This window comes from Meleagris gallopavo, chromosome 20 (genome assembly GCF_905368555.1).
Source record: "Meleagris gallopavo chromosome 20, MGAL_WU_HG_1.1, whole genome shotgun sequence".
Classification (NCBI taxonomy): domain Eukaryota; kingdom Metazoa; phylum Chordata; class Aves; order Galliformes; family Phasianidae; genus Meleagris; species Meleagris gallopavo.
In genome coordinates this window covers 7397944-7417612 of record NC_139423.1, presented here as the reverse complement: position 1 = coordinate 7417612, position 19669 = coordinate 7397944, and the positions used below count along the sequence as shown (strand labels likewise).

The 19669-nt window shown below is 39.3% G+C and overlaps 1 protein-coding gene across 5 annotated transcripts in view; it reads left to right on the top strand.

The window, feature by feature from the left end:
- CEP112 (centrosomal protein 112) overlaps positions 1 to 19669 on the top strand; it is a 143495-nt gene that overhangs the window by 43367 nt on the left and 80459 nt on the right. For all 5 annotated transcript variants that reach the window (XR_014887391.1, XM_085239898.1, XM_085239900.1 and 2 more), the window contains 2 exons: positions 6421 to 6556; positions 9630 to 9737. Coding sequence is in view for 4 of the 5 variants with exons in the window: in XM_085239898.1 (XP_085096024.1) it covers positions 6421 to 6556; positions 9630 to 9737 (244 nt within the window). In the remaining variant the exon portion in view is untranslated. The remainder of the gene's footprint in view (positions 1 to 6420; positions 6557 to 9629; positions 9738 to 19669) is intronic.

Below are 19669 nucleotides of genomic sequence, written 5' to 3'. Positions count from 1 at the left end.
CCCTCACTCTAGGGGGCACAATGTAAAGTATGAACAGAGGACAAAAAAATGTGGTAGCTTTATTTAATAGTCTCACTTAAAAGAAAACCTAAAGTGTTCTATTAACTATTTACAGCCTTTCATTTTCTTTCACCAGTTTCTCTGGAGACCCACTGGCGATAATGAAATATGTATTTCAAAAAAAAACCTCCAGTTATACAAAAAAAAAAAAGTGGTTGATTTGTGGCTTTTGCCTATACTCAGCATATACTCAGGTCCCTTAAGATGATTATAGATCTATTACATCCTTTTAATGATATTGACTAAGGAAATGCTTTGCTATGACATAACTGTATGAAGTGAGAAGAATTGCCTTGTTAGATGAACTGTGGTGCTGTAATGCATAGTTTCTGCTGAAACTGATATTGTAATAATTAATACAGTTAAGGGCTATAGAGTTTGATCTCAGTAAGTGAATATATAAATACTTAAGACAAAGGTCAGAATCATCCTCTTCTATTTCCAAAAAAGCTTCCCTTTGATATTAGCAGATCTTTTCTATTCGGTGCAGTTTACTTCAAGGCTACAGTGCCCAAAACACTGATGAAATGAAGAGCCTTCAGTTGGCCAAAGGAAGTCTGATTCAAAGAATGTCTTCATTACTTGTTGCCAGGCAGGCTTCAATGACATTTGGTAGTCTTGAGTCTACTTTTACTTTTTTTGCTTACTTTGTGCAGCTTTCCTTCAACTACATCAACGGCAGAGCCAGCCTTCGCTAAGAAGTGGAAGTTAGTAGTTCTAACATGCTTCTATTGAAAAAATAACATGTAAAACATGTCTACTACACTGGTGGGCATGAAGAAGCAACTGATGAGCTGTGTAAGTGCTCATCATTCCTTGGTATTGAGTTACTTTACTGTCCATTACAACATGGGTATTACAACATCCTAAAACATAACAGCCCTAAAAATAATTGCCTTAATATACAGAATGACTAAATGAATACTGGATGCTTGCATCTCCTCACTTCTGATAGGCTTACTATTTTTATTTTTTTTTTTGAGTTCTTCTCATTCAGAAATGGTATTTGGTGGTGTAGTCATGATTGTGGAGAAGAGCAACAAGATTAGTGGGGATTATTTTTATTAATAGAGGCTTTTTGACCCAAGTTGTAGACATCCTTGAAATAATGTATTTGGCATTCTTTAAACTGAAGTAATTAGCTAGATATTTCACTTAAAATTCTGTTATGGAAAAAATTGGAGGCAGTCTTAATACTGTTATTTAATCCTCATCATCTCTGACTTCCAGCCACTGTTGGCACTGTCACTCATAGCATCTTGCTGTTCTGTGATTCTTCTTGCCTGGCTCTCCTCCTCTTTTAGATGTTCTCTCCCATGGGTTGTCCTTGAGATGGTTTATTTTATTCCACTCCAACCTTCTGTGGTACAGCACTGTTCTCTGATCCCCATCTTTCCCTTTTCTCTACCTCTTCTTTGAGTAATCTCGTGAATCTATTTATCCGTGCTGCTGAGTTACTGGTCCACCTTTTAATTACAGACTTGTCTCCTTTTATCTAAGCAGTGATCTACACTACCTCTCTTATTCTCCCCTCCATGTTGCACTGGCTGAGGTTTGCCTGACGTCTCAGCACATGAAAGCCACACAACTAATCTATGTCCTAATCCTCCGTTTTGGATAACCAAGCCTCTGTGGCCTTTTCTATGTGATGCATCTACATCTTGTGGACAATTTCTGCAGTGTTTAGCTAAGTTACACCACTTTCCTTTCCAGCCACGTTCACAACGCTTACCCAGGCTTTTAACCCACATCTCATTCATCACTGTGCAGTTGCTGTTTTTATTCTGTTTGCGTAGCACCTAGCACAGCAGTACCCTGTCATTATTATAATGAGAAATAGTTATAATAATTATTACTGTGTTTGAACAATATCTGGTAAATTTGTGAGCTGCTCATTTAGAATGTAATGCATTATTCCTCTTATTTCACTGACGTGTGATATTACACACGTGGAATATTTACTCTAAATGCATTAATGACTCTGAGTAGTGGTTTATTTTGTTAATGTTATCTTGTGATTTATTTAAAACATAAGTATATGGTTTAAAATGATTGATATTTACAGTACAATTATTACAGCTTACTTGAAGGAATGCGACCAGCTTTTTGATGTTAACATCTCAAATTATGCAAAATGTAAACAATTTATAAGTGGATTCATACTTCTCATCAGGACAAGCTCATCTTGTGCTTAAAATCAGAGAGTGAAAGATAAAATTGTTCTCTACCTTATATTTTTTTCTTTGAAATGATGAAACAAGTTAGAATGCTTTCTAACAACTTGGAAATATTAAAGTGCCCAGGGACAGGATAGAGATGATGTTTTGAAGGCAATAAATATTTCAGCTTCACATTTCAGTCTTTCTTCTTCATTCCTTTGATCTGGCTTTGGTTTAGTTATCATTCCGCCTGAATGACTTCACACTGTCTTTCTTCCTTTCCACGCCAGAAAGAAGTGTTCTGCACACATTCCATATGTTTGGGTGCTCTCACTGTAGAGCATTGTTGTTCCTCATTGTTTGCTGGTGAGACCTGTCTCTGTTGTAAGATGCACAAACTGCAGCTGAGATGGATGTGCACAGGGCCAATATATAATTTACACAGAAAGCTGGTAGTTAACTATCACTGTTACAAATAGTAGAGCATGAGCAGTAAAATGGTATATTTCAGAGCATTTTTCTGTAGCAGCAAACTACAGCAGGAGCCTTTTCTTTCTACAAACGTGGTACATTAGGCCTTAATACAACATATGTGTGGTTAAAATAGTCTTCACGCCTAGAAAGTGTGTTGTGTGGTGTATTTCATGGTCATCATTGTAACTGAGTAGCAGTGCCATGAATCTTGCATTTGGCTATATGTTGGTAAAGTGCTGCCTTCGTGGAGTCCTGGAGCAGAGTGAGAGGCTCCAAGGTCAGACAGTGGGTGATGGGATGGCTTCTGTAAAGTTTGTGTGTGGGAGTGTCTTATCCAGCGCAGGTACTCGTGTATTTGTACGTAAAAGATACCAGTGTAGATTTCCTGCATTTTTCTTCTGTATCTATGATGAAAGTTGTTTTTTGCTACCTAGGATGCTGTGTTTTAGGTTGTCTGGTGAGATGCCATCACCCTAAACCTTTAGAACATTGAGATTTTCACAACCTATTACTTTATCCTATCACTGGGAAGCCCTCTAAGCTCTGCCCAGGGTGCTTGCATGCAGGTTTGCCAATGGGATATGAAACTGTGTCCACAGAAGTTGTCCACGTGTGGCTCCAGGGTACTTGTTTTGTGCTTAATGCAATCTAAGACTTTTAAATCTGTTGAAGACTGAGAGAGATGCTGCTCCCACTCCTTGTTTGTTGGTGGTCAGCTTTCTCCTATGTATAGGGGTGAGAACCTTTTGGCTGGAGGACGCTGCAAATAATACTGCTGGTTCATGCTATATTTGCTGGAACATCTTGAATTTATTTAACCTCTCATGTAAATCACTGCCTTGCCCTGTGTTTCATTAACTTGCAGTGCTGTAGTGTCTTACTGTGTTCAGTTGTTACCTCTTGGAAGGCATTTTACGAAGCAAGGAAAATATTTCTGATTAAGCATGAAGAGGTATTCAAGATGTTTGTATTTGCCATTTATCAGTCAGCTTCAGAGTGCTGCTTTCTAAAACTGCAATTCTGGACTTCATAGTCCACTTTCACTGAGATGGTCTGTGCTGCATAAAATTGCTAATTCTGTTGCCATATCCTTTATACGCTGAAACAAGAGGAATTTGATGCTTTTAAAACTGGGGACAAAGAGTAAATTCACACTATTTTCATATTCAAGCCAGCTCAGCTTTAGGGGATTTAAGTGATGTAATTGTATTGTATTCAGCCCCACAACAAAACCAACTGAAAAAAAGTCTTCAAAGTGAATATTTTAGTGCTTCATGCTAGGCACATTGCTCAGTGGCTTGGGGGAAAAAAAAGTGGAGCTTTTCTTATATTTGTGAACTGCAGTCCATTGTTGTGCATGTTTTCTCAGCTTCTGTACAAATCTGAAACACACAGAAAGTAGAGCTTGCTCCCCCATCCTAAAGAGACTAACACAAAGAATTGTTCCTAGTTACAATGAGGTGTTACATCTATTCATGGCATTAAGTCCTTAAATGAAAGGAAGGTGCATAAATCCAATCCTGAAAAGTTTATCTTGTAATATTTCAAAATAAAAATAGACTCCTTGGGAAGGAGATGCATACATCTGGAGGCTTGCTAGCAGCACAAGGACTGGCATCTTCTCCTTTTATGTTTAAATCTGTTGCATTTCCATCTGCCTGGGCTGAAAATGTTCTTCCAGTGCCTCTTGACAGTTAATCAGTGTTGGAATAGGCTTTGGTTTTGTTTTCTATGTGGAGATGGAAGTGTTGGATGTATTTTGTGGGGAGGAAGAAGTGTTACGCTGTGCTCATAAACAAATGAAGGATTGCTGGGAGGTGGTGATGCATTCCCCTCTGTTTCCTCTGGGGCAATGCTCAGCAGCTGCCCATCTCTGCTCTTGCAGGATGCTGAGCACATGGATCTCAGAAAGTCCTTCATTCTCTTTGTATTCGTTCTCATGAATTGCTGTAGATTTTGCTGTGAGAGAAGGTAATGATGTGCTGACTGTACCTCAGTATCCAGCATCTAAAACCTTGGGAAGTTCTATGCTCAGCAGCATAGTTCTAGTTATGTACATTTCAGGGGAGCCACGAAGCCAAGGGCTCTGCAGGTCGGACCACGCATCAGCCCACTTGGACCATGCTTACCTTCTGAGAACTGTCTGAAGGTTTTTGTAAGTGCACTTATGATTGTGATAAGTTATGTTTGTGCCATTTGAATTTAGACAGAAAAAAAAACACTCACGTCCTTAGCAATAATCACCAAAATGAGAATGTGATGTGCGAGTTTTTGTTTTGGCCCAGTTTCTGTCAGGTAAAAAAGGTATTTTCTTTTTCTTAACAAAAATATCAGTCTCCTTATAGACAACAGCATAAATTAGGCATAAGGAGGGTACCAAAATCAAATAATTTTCTTCAGTTATGCGTAATGGAGAAAAATATAGTAAACAGTAAGATGCATACTTAGGATTGTGGCATTTCTTCAATAGCCTTGCTAATAGAATGACCCTGGCTCTCCTGCAAATGGGCACTCTGCGAAGATGTAGGGTTACATCCTTTGTCCCATTGTTAAAGGCTGGTATGAAAACCACGGAAGAGGATGTGAATGCTGTAAGTTTGGGATTGGCAGCTTCCTGACCTTTGTAAAAGGCTCAGTGCTATAACAGCCAGTGCAGTGCTGGCGAGGTGACAGGCTAGATGAATTAGCTGGTCTTTTCCATCTCTTGTGTGTCAGATTCTTTGTTTTATATGGAAATAATTTCTGTCAATGTGGGAAATTTATCATGAGGTACTTCCTCTGCCTGCAAAATGAAAATGTCAGCCGCAGATCTATTTGAATGTGTCTTCTGTTATAAACCACTGGTGGAGCCAGCTCTGTCCATTGATAGCACCATTGTGTTTGCATGTTTTTACACAGTCAGGCAGCTCCACTGCCCTGTGATAACAAAGTTATCCATGCTTCCTGATTGAATCAGAATTTTCTTCTGTGATGTGTCAGTATGGTGGCATGTGTCCATTTTTAAGGTGTATATATCTGTGCACATATGTCCATAAAGTGTTGTATATTTTGCTATTGATAAGCCGTGATGTCTTAAGCCCAAACTAATTTCTATCTGTGTTTCAATGCTGATATGCCAAAAAGCATAGGCTGTTAATACGAGCTCTCTTTGCATAAAAATTTAACATGTCATTACTTTAAAGGCTGAGTGGATATTACAGCTTTATGGGTTTCTAATATATTAAGAAGGTACCATATGTCAGGCGTTGTGCTGCTTTGCATTTTGATATATGTCAAGCAGTGAGTAATCCTGAATCTTGTCTGAGCAAAGATGGCTCTGGGATAATTGTTTTTTGTTTCTAATGGAGCAGTGCAATCATGCCATAAAGCAGTTCATTTAAATACCATCGAGACAATGCACTTCTTAAGGTGAGATCTAAAAGAAGGAGGCTATAGCCCAGGTAGAGAGCCATCCACGTCAGTGTGGACTTTGAAGGTGGAGGTATTGTCAGAGGCTATGAATGCTATGTTTAGGCTCGTGGAATTTGACAAGAGAAAGTGAAAATAACTGCAGACTTCTATTCCCTTCTTCAAAGTATTGCTAAGGGAAGTTTGGCAGAAGCTGGGACAGGAAATTGAAATCTGAATACTATTTTAAACTGATAGGGTTAAAGGCCTTTCTTTTACACTAGCACACTTGTTCTTTTATTTGATACTTGAACTCTGAAAATTTTCTGTGACTTTCTAGGGAGAAGGAGGAGCAGCTGACTCGGGTGACAGAGGTACAGAGGCTGCAGGCCCAGCAGGCAGATGCTGCCCTGGAGGAGTTTAAGCGGCAGGTGGAGCTGAACTCAGAAAAAGTCTATGCTGAAATGAAACAGCAGGTGAGAAGGTCACAATGCCAGCCTTTCTGAAACTCTGTCTCAGTAGGATAGCGTATTCTGATCTTATAATGCCAGAAACATGCTTCACTTGATAGTGCTACATCAAAATCTTTCACAATGTAGTGTCTTTGCTAGCAAGTCAGAAAGGGATGTTAGCGGTTGTTTCATCTTTCTAACAAAGCCAGAATTGTCATTGTTATAAAGGTATCTGCAGTTATGATACTGATTAGGGATTCTTCAAGAGTGAGCCTATAAAGTGTTAGTTTATACACCCCTACAGAACAACGTTTATAATTTTTCCACTTAATTGTGCGTCTCTTCCCACTCCTTTCGGAGCGACTCTGCCTTCTGTTAATGAGCTGTTGTAATCAGTTTGAGCCTAAACAGGAGCAGAGCCATTGTGTCTGCTGTCATTCATGGGCAGGCGACAGTAAAATCCATTTTTCTGTCCCTGAAATTTAGTAGCAAGAATTTACGTATAGAGATTTTAGTGCCTTAAATCCCTTTTGGAACAATAGTTCAGCCAGTGTCTCCTGTGTTTTAAAGATGCAGTGTGATGAATGAAATAAGAAATAAGTGATCAAAAAGGAGAGAACAGAGTATTTTCCTAACTAGTTCATGTGATTGAAATCCCTGTATGCATCTCAAGCTTGTAATTCTACTGCCCATATGCTCAGTTTTCCATAACCAAACCTTGTTATTGACACTGCAATGTGGTGGTGTACTGGTTTTCTGAAGATTGCAATAGTATAGACAGTGGTGAAGTTTTTCTCAAAAAAGAAACAAAATAAGCTTCTGTCACAAAGCTACACTCCCATCCCTTACTGAAGAGCTGCCCAAAATGTATGTGTAAAGATTATTTGATATAGAAATAGCTCTATCTATGAGGATATTGTTTGCTACTACCATGCATCGGTGGAGCTTTCTGAAATAGTGTTTGTTTTAATATTCCTTTGAATGAAAAGAGTTGTCTTATAGGCAAGAGTTATTTTACTGGTATAGAAATGGAAAGCGGGTTAAATAGCAGTTTCAGTAAAACTGGGAAAGAATTTGGAAAACTTAGAAAATCAATTGTCATTTAAAAAGCGCAGTAAATTTCATCTGAGAATGTGTTCTGGGACATTTTGAAAATAAGATTTACTGTACTCCAGGAATCTGCCATAGAGTTATTTTGTCCCACATAGAAACAGTAAGTTATACTTTACCGTTGAGCAGTAGTGTTTTACAGGCACCAGGGTTCAAAGATGAAAGAAGCAGTGCTGGAGCTGTCTTCGTAGCTTTGTCCTTTCCCATTCTTCTGCACGTGCCTGCTCTTTAGAATCACCTATTAGATTATAACATAATGGAAAATTCTCTGCTTTTTTTTTTTTTTTTTTTGTTAGGTGGAATGTATTACTTACAAATCAAAATCTGTAGTAGCTATAGCAACACTGCTTTTAACTACACTAGGAATGCTGGGCATCTAAAATCTTTTTTGTGTGTGGTGTGGTGAAGTTACTTATGGAGATGAGTAGAATGGGGTATGGCATTTTTGCTTCTTGTAATCAATATTTGATTCATTCATTTGGCTCAGTGATTTTTTTTACCATCTGCTTCCTATTTTGTTGAGTATCTGATTACTAAGAGCCACCTGATGCCCCTCGATGGGTGAGCAGTACATTTTTAACTGCCAGATCTGCAGTTTTTCTAATAGTAGCTAAGAAAAAGGCATAGTAGATAGAGTGCATTGTGGTTCTTCAGCTCTGGTGTTTCTTGGGCTTGGCAAATGATGATCAGGAACTTCCCCTGCACTTGTAGGAAATGTGAACCTTTCCTATTGATTGAAGATCATTAAGCCCTGTGGCATAAATGGATCTTTGCATATATTTTTTACTATCTCATGTTTTAGAATGTTTTCATTCTCTTGAAAAGTACTCCTTTAGTAAAAGATCAAGACCTTTTATTTTTCTATGTTTATTGATCTTAGTAAAGTCTGGCTATGGAGATGCAACTGAAGTAAATTTTCAGGTGAAAGAAATCTTCATAAAATATTCAGAGGCCCCTTTTCCTAACAGCAGATTGTAGTGAGGTTCAAGGATTACTGAAAAATGGTCCATTTTGTTCTGTTCTTTTTTCCTACATTGCCCAAATAATTCCTCATCCTACACCTTCCTCTCTTGCTGCAGTATTTTCCAAGAAAACTCTTCTGTCTCTGTGACCGCTGCCTTTTCTCCTCTTTATTTGGTTGGCTTAGAAGTGATGTCCAGACCAACTGGCAAAGACATCTATTGAAGACAGAGTGCTCCCTTAGGCCAAACAGAATTTTGGCTTGTGGTTCAGGAATTCAGGCCTTTCTTCTTTGTGCAGCAGATGGACATGTGGCAGCAGTGGTCCTCCTGACAGCTATACTCCTTTTCCTTTCTGTCGCATGTAGGGAGGCGGTTTATTTGCTGCTTGTGTTGGGACCTAGATCTGAAATAGCTGATGAGTATTCACTGCAGCATAGCACTGTATACATATTCCCCTGGAAACATGCCTGATGCACAGCTAACAGTTGTGCTTTTGATACAAAAGCCTTTGTTAATTGGGTTATAAAATTGCTTCCTTGATGCCATGTGCTGGAATGCATGGGACTCATTATTCATAGGCGATGACTATCTTCAGGGAACTTTACTTGCAGCCAAATAATTCTCTTTTAAGTTATTTTACTGATTTAATGTAAACTTTAAATGTGTAGTTTGTGCGCTGACTCACGTATTGCTTCTCTGGAATTTCCACAGGCAATGTATTTTTAAATGAAATATATTTGAGTCTTAAATTTGTCCAGAAAAATATTCAGTTAATTTTAATGGGATGTTTACTACTGTCAAGAGAGAAACAGCCTACAGTTTGTGATCAGAGAATGACTTCATAAGTGCCTTTAAGTTACTAATAATGCTGTATTCACTGAATATTCATCTTCACTCCATACAAATAATGCTATTGTTATTCTCAGCAGGTTCTGTTCAGGTCTTTGATGGTTTGCAAACAACTGTGAAAACGCTGGAATGCTATGCCTTTAAAAATAAATAAATACTCTTTATTTACCATGTAGATGGAAAAGGTTGAAGCAGATCTAAGCAGATCAAAAGTGCTCCGGGAAAAGCAATCCAAAGAATTCTCCTGGCAACTGGAAGAGCTCAAGCAGAGATACGAGCAGCAGGTCAGTCAGCTTGCTCCTTCGGGCACAGGGGAGCAGGGGCAGGTGGAGCTCTTCTCCTGTGGCTAAATCCTCCTCTCACTCTGTGTTGCTATTCTTCCTATAACAACAGAGTTTATGGGAGGGAGGATGGAGGAGAGACATTCCAAATGAAAAATATTTTTGTTTCCCATTTGCAATCTTTTGTACATCTGCCTCTTGCAAATTGTTTCCGAAGCTTACGGGCGGCAACACCTATTTTCATAATGGCCAGGTGAAAATATTTAAGGTGTTATCTGCTTTTCTTTTTGCTAAGGAATAGTGTTTTAATCTTTTTATCATTTTTAACATGGTGAGTGTTCATATAAATGTTTCTTTTGGCCCACTGCTAGAGGTTTTCTGTATTGCAATGTAATTTCAGGGTTGGGAACCAGTTAGGAAATATTTGGGTGGAAACAAGAAAATTCAGTGCAGCACTGTTGTGAAGTGCAAAGGGAAAAGACAAATAGAGGCAGATCAATTATTGCATGTCATAGGCTTGAGAGCCATGGAGCTAGCACAGATGTGTAAGGTGGTGCCTGGTAACATCTGTTAAGATTGAAATCCTTTTCTTGATTACTTTAGGACAACTGTAGGGTGGTACAGCAGCGATGCAATTAGCCCAAAAGCTTAAAGTTATCTCTTATCAATGTTTTTATGTGAATAGAGGTTTACATTTCCAGTAGGGAAATGCAGTTTCATTTCCTGACAAAGTTTATTTTCCATGCTGGTATGGGAGTGGTGCAGGATTGCTGTACTCATTCAGAAGGCACTTTTTTGAGTAACTGAGGAACTGGGATCATTCTGAGGGTGCTGAGACAGATCATAGCCAGTGTTTGGGAGAACCAAGAGTGTGTTTTGTGCACAGCTCCCCAGTTAAGCTTGAATAGAAGAGTTTGTTAATTCAGGTCAAGGTATTTTCCTTATCACTCATAATTGTCAACAGTACTAATTGTGATGTCACCTGACAGAGATTGCAAAGCTGTCCTGCATGGCAATGAGATGCATCTGCTTGTTTGTGTGTGGATGGTAATACTCACGGCTCTTCTATTGCATGATTCAGGAGTAGTCCAACTTGCAGCATTGTTGGGACTTTTGCTCATGGATTTTCTGTAGCAGATGAGCACATTTGTCAAAAGAGGGGGGAGAATTTTATTTCTCTTGTAATTCAGTAGAACTTCTCAAAGGCTAGCAATCAGAAACACACTCTTTATTAAGGAATCATGGACTCTATTTATTCTTTTATTTGTGTGAAAGACTTTGCAATAAATACTTGCATTAAAGGTGAAGTTTAATGTCAATTAAAGGACACATTGAAGGACGGATGATGGGAGGCATTGACAGGTGGGTGTCCACCTGAAAGTGGATATTTTTATGGAATATTATGTTCACATCACTCTGGTAGTATGGATGGTTTCTTTTTTTCTCTACAATTCTCAAAACTGGTGGTATGTTTTTAAAACCACAAGTAAGTATTTATTCAAAGATTCGGTTCCCACATCTAGGAATGTGATCTGTAGTTATGAACACTAAACTGCAGCTCATAAGATGCTGCAACATTTCTGTTTCTGTCAACAAATGGTCATTTATTTTTCACTATGTATGAGAAGAGATAATGAACCATAGAATTTTCTGCCAAATACTTGCTCTTTTGTGCACTTAGGGAAAGTGACAATGCTTATTTTCACATTTTGGTTTTTATTTATTTTCTCGTACCTTCGTACCTCAAATTCAGAACTCCTAAATGCTGGATCAAAAAGAAAAAACAACCCAAAAAGCAAGCAGTGAATGTGGTAGTTTAAACTTTTTTGACGAATCATTTTACGTTCGTATTCTGTAACAATGGTGATATTGTGGTTGATATCAGTGAAAACATTTTCCTCCAAAAGGAGCTTTTTGCTGCTTCAATTTGATTTCATTTGAGATGTCCAGCAGCTCTTTGTTAGAGTAATATGTAGTCTTCATGAAATAACACTGAAACACAGGGAAAGGGTTTCAACACTAAGCAGCTAAACAAGAGCCTCAGAAGAATCTTCATAGGATTCCTGCATTTGCCCCATTATTTTTTCATTTCTGATCATGCTTCGTTTAGAATGTTCTTTGAAAGCTTGCAGGCATGAAAAATGTGACCCTTTCTGCAATCTGCAGTGCGTTATCATTGTGAACTGCCCTCTTTTGCGTTGTCATTTCTGCAATATAAAACTCTTTCAGTCCAGTCACAGAATGGTATGAGCTCAGTTCTTCCACTCTTAAATTTCCTTTCAGTAGTTCCAGTAGCTCTCTATGCTTCAGAAATTCTAAGAAGATTGTAAAGTAGACTTTTCCTTGTTTTACTTGTTTTACTACATGCTTCTTCAAGTTGTTACTTGTAGAGCAATAGGCTTATTTAGACTATTTAAATTGGGCAGTAAATTAGAATTGGTGGCACATTTCAGCATGGCTCCAGCAGACTTCCAGTCCTGAAATAAGCACCCAGCTACAAATAGGATACTGCAGCTACCTGAGAAATGTAGTAATTGCTTTAGATGTTCCGCCTCAAGTGTCTAAATGATATTATAGAACAGAATTTATACAGACAGAGAAGGAAAATTGAGCTTCAGGTTTACTTGGGGCGGGTTGGCATGGAGTGGCAGAAGAAGCACTGGTAGCCTGCTGGACAATTCAGTTGTACATACATTAAATGGAGTTGATAGTCAAGATCCAAAAGAACTGATGCATTATCACCTCCTCCAACCTGAGAAACATTTTGGAAGTGTAAGAACTTGGATAAAACCACAGCTCTCATCTGCTTTGTATGAATACTTGTCTGTGCTTTACTGTAATCTTCAGTATTGATTTCAGAGAGATTACAGATGTGCATCTGAGCTGCTGGTAACGGGGCTGAAAGATGTCCCTGCCTGCAAATAAATATCAGCTTATTGTGTGTGTGAAACTTCACATCTTTTGTTTGAAAAATTAGGGGAAAGATCCAACAAAACAATGGAAGTTAATATTTTTTCAACTTTTCCAATTTCCTTTTGAATCTTTGCTTTTTTAGAAGAAGAAATGTGGGGATCTTGCAGCATTTTATTTCAGCTGTCACGTGCCGGTATTGCGTTCCAGCTTCATCTGATTCAGCGCCACTCTCTTTTGAAGTATCCACTGAGAATGCTCTTAGAGAGAAGCTGGTGGGTTTTTTCTTTAAATATACTTTAGCTCAACTTTGTTCTACTTGCAGCTGTTAGATTTGAAAGTATATTTTGAAGGGAAAAAAAATAACTCCAACAGTACCACAGTTCCTATCTGCTGGGAGCAGCTGCTTGCGGCACTTCAAAGCCAGTGGACACCACAGTGAAGGCCTCAGCCTTTCCTGCCTTTGAAATGGTTGCAGTATCTATAGTCAGGCTTTATGGCACCATCAGCACAGGAAAAAAGGTTGTTTGGTTTTTTGCAAACCCCCCACCCTTTTTTTTCTTTTTTTCTTTTCTGCTTTCTAATGGCATTCTCAGCTTAGCTCAAAATACCTGGGAAGAGTTTCTGCTGCTATCACTTTCTATTAGTTTAAATATCTGAAAATGGTCTGCAACCAAATCTGGCAGTAATGGAGTTTAGGCAGGAAATGTTGCTGCAAAGTAATGAATATGCTTCTTCCCTGCCTGCAACATGCTGCAGCTCTCAGAGCGAGGTGTGATTGCACAGCAGAGCTGTGGTGGAGCACAGCTTTGAGTGAGGACACTTCCCAGTAGGGTGAAGCACACACTCACTTTTGTTTCAAGCAGACCTTAATAAATTTTCATGAATTGAACTCTTTCAGTGGCTTTTGGAGATGCTATTTTAAATGCTATTTGTTTGCATTTTTCTTTAAAAAAATAAATAAATTGTATAATAGATCGCTCCAATCGCAGTTACATCCATTTATTAGGTGTTGCTGAAGTGCTACAACTGAGAGATTGTGTAAAAGCTGAGATATGAGGCTAGTGAGAGAGCTGAAGTCCGCGATGTTTCTTGTTCCTAGCAGAGAACACAAAACAAAAAAAGCTGCTGAATTGCTGTAGGAGGATGGCACTCCTTGCTGAGCTATGGAGGCACTCCGAGAGTGAGCGCCAACCTGGGTTTCTAAATAAGCTTTTCTCTGGGCTTTTTTCTTTGTGTTTATTTCATTTTAAAATAATAATTATTCATCCTTCTATGACAAAGTGGAAAGCTAGGAAAAGTATTACGTGGCAGCTGAAGAATCTCCTTGTATCTCAGGAAATCCTTTCTTGAGACATTTATTGTTGAGTGCTGACTTCTGTAAAACTTGTGAAGGAATAATTAGAGCAGGCTTCTTGCTCTGTTTAGCCAAACAGTAGAGGCAGAGCACTTCAGAAATGTTTTACTGGGTGTTTTACAAAATCTCTTTGAAATTATGGTAAAGATGAGACAACTAGTTTAGGCTTTTAAGTCTAGAGCAAGACAAAGGTGTGGTTGAGCTTGGATGTACCTTTTATATAAAAGGAGAGCTAAAGAAATGCAGAATCAGCTGGCTAAGAGTGGAAAAAAGCATGACTGTAGTCTTACCTGCCAGCAGCAAGGGCAAGAATTTGAGGTAGAGATGAAGTTGTTCTTGTTAGAGCAGTGTGCTGGAGCAGAGGAAAATATTATGTGAAGAGGAAGAATATTCTTAATGGCTTTTTTAATATAACTTCCCAGTGAGGTCAATGTGAAGAAAAGAGCACAGCTTCCTCGGAGGTAAAATATGATGTTTTGTAATCATAGTCATTGTTTTGTACATAAAGGCGTTTATTTAAAAACCGACATCTTCCACAGTGCTAGCAGTGCCATTTAATGTTAAGGTTACAAGTGCAGTCTCACGCTCAGTTTCTTAAAAATATTCTAAAGCTTAATTGAGATTAATGGTTTTGCATCTTCCCTCCTGATCTTTAGCTGTTCAACTTTGTGCCAAAAGATTTTGCAAGTGTTTGGGTGATTAAAGCTGAGATGACATTTTGCTTTTGCTAAAATTGTAACAATACTCTCTTGAAATGCTGGAGGCCAGGTATTTTTCACCTGTATGTATTTTTTTGTTTTTTTTTTTTTCTCTTGAAGATCTACTCAAGTGTATGTAGGTAATAAACACTGTCTAATTCCCATTTACTGGAGTTTAGCTGCTAAAAGTTTCAAAGAGTCTTACTGAGAATTTCCATGTCTTCTCTGGGAAACAGAGCCAGAAGAGTTTGTGTATGGAGGAGGTGTTAAGGCTGACCTCCTGAGAGAAAGGGAAAATGCAGCTTAAATGAGGAATAGATTAAAGCATGGGTAGAATTTGGGAAGCTATCTCTTTAGGAAAATAACTATTGGCTGCGAATCTGAGGTCTGGAGCTGTTCAGACTGAGAAACGCAGATTAGACTTATGGATGTGGGCTGCTGGAGGGTCGTCGTGTCCTCAGAACGGCTCCCAACATCACTAGTCATATCACAAGATACGATGACCATGTGTACACCTTGAATTCTGACTTCAGTTCCATGCTTAAGTCTTCAGGAGCATGCAGTGTGACACATTAATAGAGATAACAAGCTTAACGTTCAGCTTGCTTTGTCCCTGTGCCTCTTTACAGCTGAGAGTTCCTGCCACTGCACTTATATCCCATCTTTTCTTTGGCTGTTTTCTTTCTTTTTTCTTTTTTTTTCCCTAGCTTCCTTTTGACCAGCCTGTTATCCACTTGAATGAAGAAAACATTTGCAAAGACATGCTTTTGAAATATGTATTCCTCAAAGAGTGAATGCCTGAATATTTTTAGTATGCTGGTTTGGCTGAAAGGACACCATCTTTGTAGAAGGCTTTGTTCTTCTCCTCTTTGTCTATAGCCTAGGATAATTGAAATACAGCCTGTTCTTGCATGGAGGCCAAATGAGAATGCCAGTAGAGCCTCTAAATTTTTCATGTCATCAGCAACAAGCTGCATAAATTTAACAAATTAATCCAGGATGCATAAACGTATCCTTTCAACCATCCTAACACAGATGAATGCCATTTGCTTGGGATATCTGAGGAATAGTTTCTTCAGTCATCAGCATCAGCTTTTCACTTCATGCTGTAGCTAAAACTCACAATCGGGAAAAGGATATGAATTTAACCTTCAAGTAAAAAGAGTGGGTGAAAATCTTATAGCTGTACCACTGCTGTTTACAGAGCTGTTTAATCAGATGGATGTGTATTTACACTGACTCCTTCAGGCATTTCACTTGTGTGTGATTCAGAGTTAAGAGCCTCAGCTCCCTGGATAGTCAACAGTCAGCTTTGGGAGGAGGGACATGAGGTCAGGATCATAAATTGATGCCTGCAGTTAATACAAGTCAGTCTGTGAGTGCTTGTGAAGTTGGCTCTCAGCATTTGAAGAAAGTCCTTGGATAAACAAAGACAATGTACAAGAAATTCTGCAGCAGAACCTGCTACAAACAGGCAATTGCAATGACTCAAGGTGTATTACTTTGAAAGAAATGTTTCTATTTGCACACGTCATTGACTTTCTTGAGGCAGGCAAAGTGGGTACCTACTGATGTTTGTCACAGTGCCACATGTGGTTTGTTCACTGGGATGCAACTTCAGTGGCATCGCGTTGGCAATTTAAAAATAAATTTACTCATGGCGGGGTGAGTGAGAAGATAAGAGGATTGTATGATGCTTTTGCTGCCTATGCTTAAAAAAATATTACCTCAGGATGGTCTTTGTAAATGAAAGCTTACTGATCAGGTCTCACCACCTGCTGAGACCACTCAGGCATACTGTTGTGGAAAGGGCTAATAAAACTGCAGCTTTGCTAAAGACTCAGTTACATCTTTGATTTTCTCTCAGTTCTTAGTTTGCAGAGTAACAGAAAACACAGTTGTGACAATTAAATTATTGCAACTTTCAATGAAATAGAAAGTAAAGTATAATTGCCATGTGTGTGCAATGTACATTGCCCAGAATGTGTTTGCTGCCTCAGTGGTAACATGTGGATCTGCACTGAGGTATTTTTCACTGCCCTCTGCTCATTACAGTCCTTCTATCTTTGGCATATTTTATTTTCAAAATTATAGTGAAATCTAAAAAAAAAAAAAAAAAAAAAAGAAGTGTGCTTGTGAAATGCATTTAACTTATCTGCTCTGAAATAGTTCTAATGTACTTCTTTGCTTTGCGGTAAAGATTCCTCTTTTCCACCCAAACTTATGCTAAGCCAGAGCCCAGCATGATTAGTGCTCGATCCTCAAGTCTGTTATATCAGATTACTTTAGAAGCAGTGTATTTGCAGGGATGGGTAATCCCCATATCCTCATGAAACACGCACATTTATGTATAGGCTTAAGAGACAGAAGACGCTAGCTTTTACTACATTTGGTATTTGGGGATAGATCACGTGTCGTGCGATGCACTGGTCAGAGGTTAGAGCTGGTTTTGAGCAGAATAATTATAATGAAGACACCTGTTTTACCAATGGAGGAATGGGAAATAAAATCTCCAGTCAAATGTTTGAAAATATTCTTAAATTTTTATAAGATAAAATTGCTGTTAAATGGGCGTGCTGTGTGTGTGCTGAATGAATGAGCTTTAGTTCAGTTCTTTGGCATGACTTATATAATTTACTGGTGGCTTCTCAGGCCCTCAGAAATACAGTCATGCCAAAACAGGGCTAATAAAATCATCCTTCCATGCAAAACCATATTTTATATAGGTGTTACTTATAATATTTCTGGAATTGTGGACATAAATTTACATGTATTTTCATACTTTGGTGTCAAATATTTATTGTAGCAGCTACATTTTTCAAAGAGACTGTGAGCTAACTAATTTCCTTTCACTCCTTTGGGGACTGTAAAAAGATTTTCAAAGGCATACTTGTTCTTGAGAACAAGTTGAAATTGTTCTAAAATTGAAAAGCCTAAACTTGGCCTGTGATGTAGAAGCAAAAACTGTATAGTAGAAGCTCTTGTCTACATTAGGGACTTTAAAAACGTATTTGCTGACATTGATTGTCTTACAGGTATTTGGTTTCTGAAAAAGTCTTCTGCAATCAGCAGACTATTTATTGTTGAGCTTTGTTCTTTAGATGCACAAACTGACTTAGCCAAAACAGCAGCAGGGTTTTATGTTAGGACTTCATTGGTTTCTTCTGGAGAACCTCTGCAGTTAGGTGCAGTTACACCTGCCTGGCATAGAGGCTGTTGCACTGTGAATGTCATATTGCTTTTGGCTGAGATGTACAGCATCTCAACCTCTGTCTTACAGACATATTCTAGATATGAGTAGACACCTCAATATAATCTGAAGTGCTAAGCATCTAGATTTAGGTGCAGAAAGACCTCAACGTGATACAATTTTAAAAGGTGGTTTGTTATTCATAAAGGTGTGTGCTGCCTCAAAGAAGAGTCAGAATACTTACTGACTTCTGAAGACTTCATATAGTTTTCATGCAGCTTCCTGTGGTGAAGAAGTCGGGTTGTTGCTGTGAACCAGCATGGTCGCCTTTCTTTTCTTGGCAAGGATTTTTTTGGTGGCTCTTAGGGGAAAAGAAGGTTCAGTGAGTGTTCACCAGCATAGTGAAACACTTCCTCGTTCACTTGCTGTTATTTATACAGGAAAGCACATTTTGCTGCTCACAAGTGTGTGGTGATTAAGATTTATGAGGGAAGGTTGGTTTTGCAGGCACTGCCATGGGGAATTGCACGCTCTGAGCAGGGAGGGCTTCTTCCACACACTGGACTTGTTGATGACTGTTGATAACCCCTCACCTCACACTGCCGCCATTTCTGCCCCAACGTCGGACCACACGCGCTCCCCTCCGTGGGCAGCAACACTGCCTTTTTCACTCCTTTTCCCCTTTTTAAATTCAGATGCTCTGTTACTTCAATATACGTGTTGAAAGTGGAGTGATTTCTAAATGAAAGTGCTTAGTTTGATTGGGTAAACCCACCATGTTCGCACAGAGCTGCAGCTGGTGGAGGAAGAGGGATCTGCCCCAGCCTCCTTCCGGAACATTCTCTTTTCTTCAACTGAAAAAGATGAAAATAATGGAAGTTTCTCTCAACTTCTCACCCCAGACCTTACATGGCACAACCAGCTGAAAGTGTGGTCAACAAGAAAAAAAAAAAAGCTCCAACAAAAAGACCTTTTCTGTTAGCTTGGGCTCTTTTTAATCAGATCTGATGTCTGAAAGACTTGATTTTCAGGAACAGGACAAAGCCTTCGTCATTACCTTAAGGGGACAAGAATACTTTCATTTACATGTGCTGAGGGCACCAACAGCAGCTGAATGTAAATAGTTTTGTGCACAAACATTGGGCATAAACCTGAGGTGCAGAGCTCAGCACAGCCACCCAGATCGGTTTGCCTGGGGCAGCGACGGGCAGAGCCACTGGGCGTCAGTAAATAACATGGAGGTGTTAAACCGTGGAACATCGCCTCTATTCCCCTCATGCTGTTTTTGGGAGTATGTGCTGAGCTGATGACACTTTGCCTTCAAATTTTGGGATGTTCCAATCCACGGTTTGAGAGAAGTTGTTGCATTTTGTTTCGCTTCAAATTTTACACAAAAGCCACAACCAGGGGCACCAGAAGGCACAGACAGAGCACCGCTGGGGCCGCGGCCCGCGTGGAATTGCCTGCTGCAGCTTTAAGATAGGTGCCGGGCGCTGCGGTGCCGGCTCCTCCCGACAGCTTCTGTTTGAAGCCGGATTCTCACGCTGCACATAACCCACCATCTTCTCCATCAGGGCGTTTTTCTTTTCTTTTTCTTTTTTTTTCCCCCCTCTCCTCAAAATCCACCAAAACTGAAGAAAAATCCAAGTGACTGTTCTTAGCAGCTGTGTGGCCCGGAGTTCAGTGGGGAAGCGGCTTCCTGCCGTCCCTATTCATCACCTGCTTCAAAGGCCGCCTGGCTGCTCCAGTGTGCAGGCCAGGTAGGGTGCCATTGTGCGCA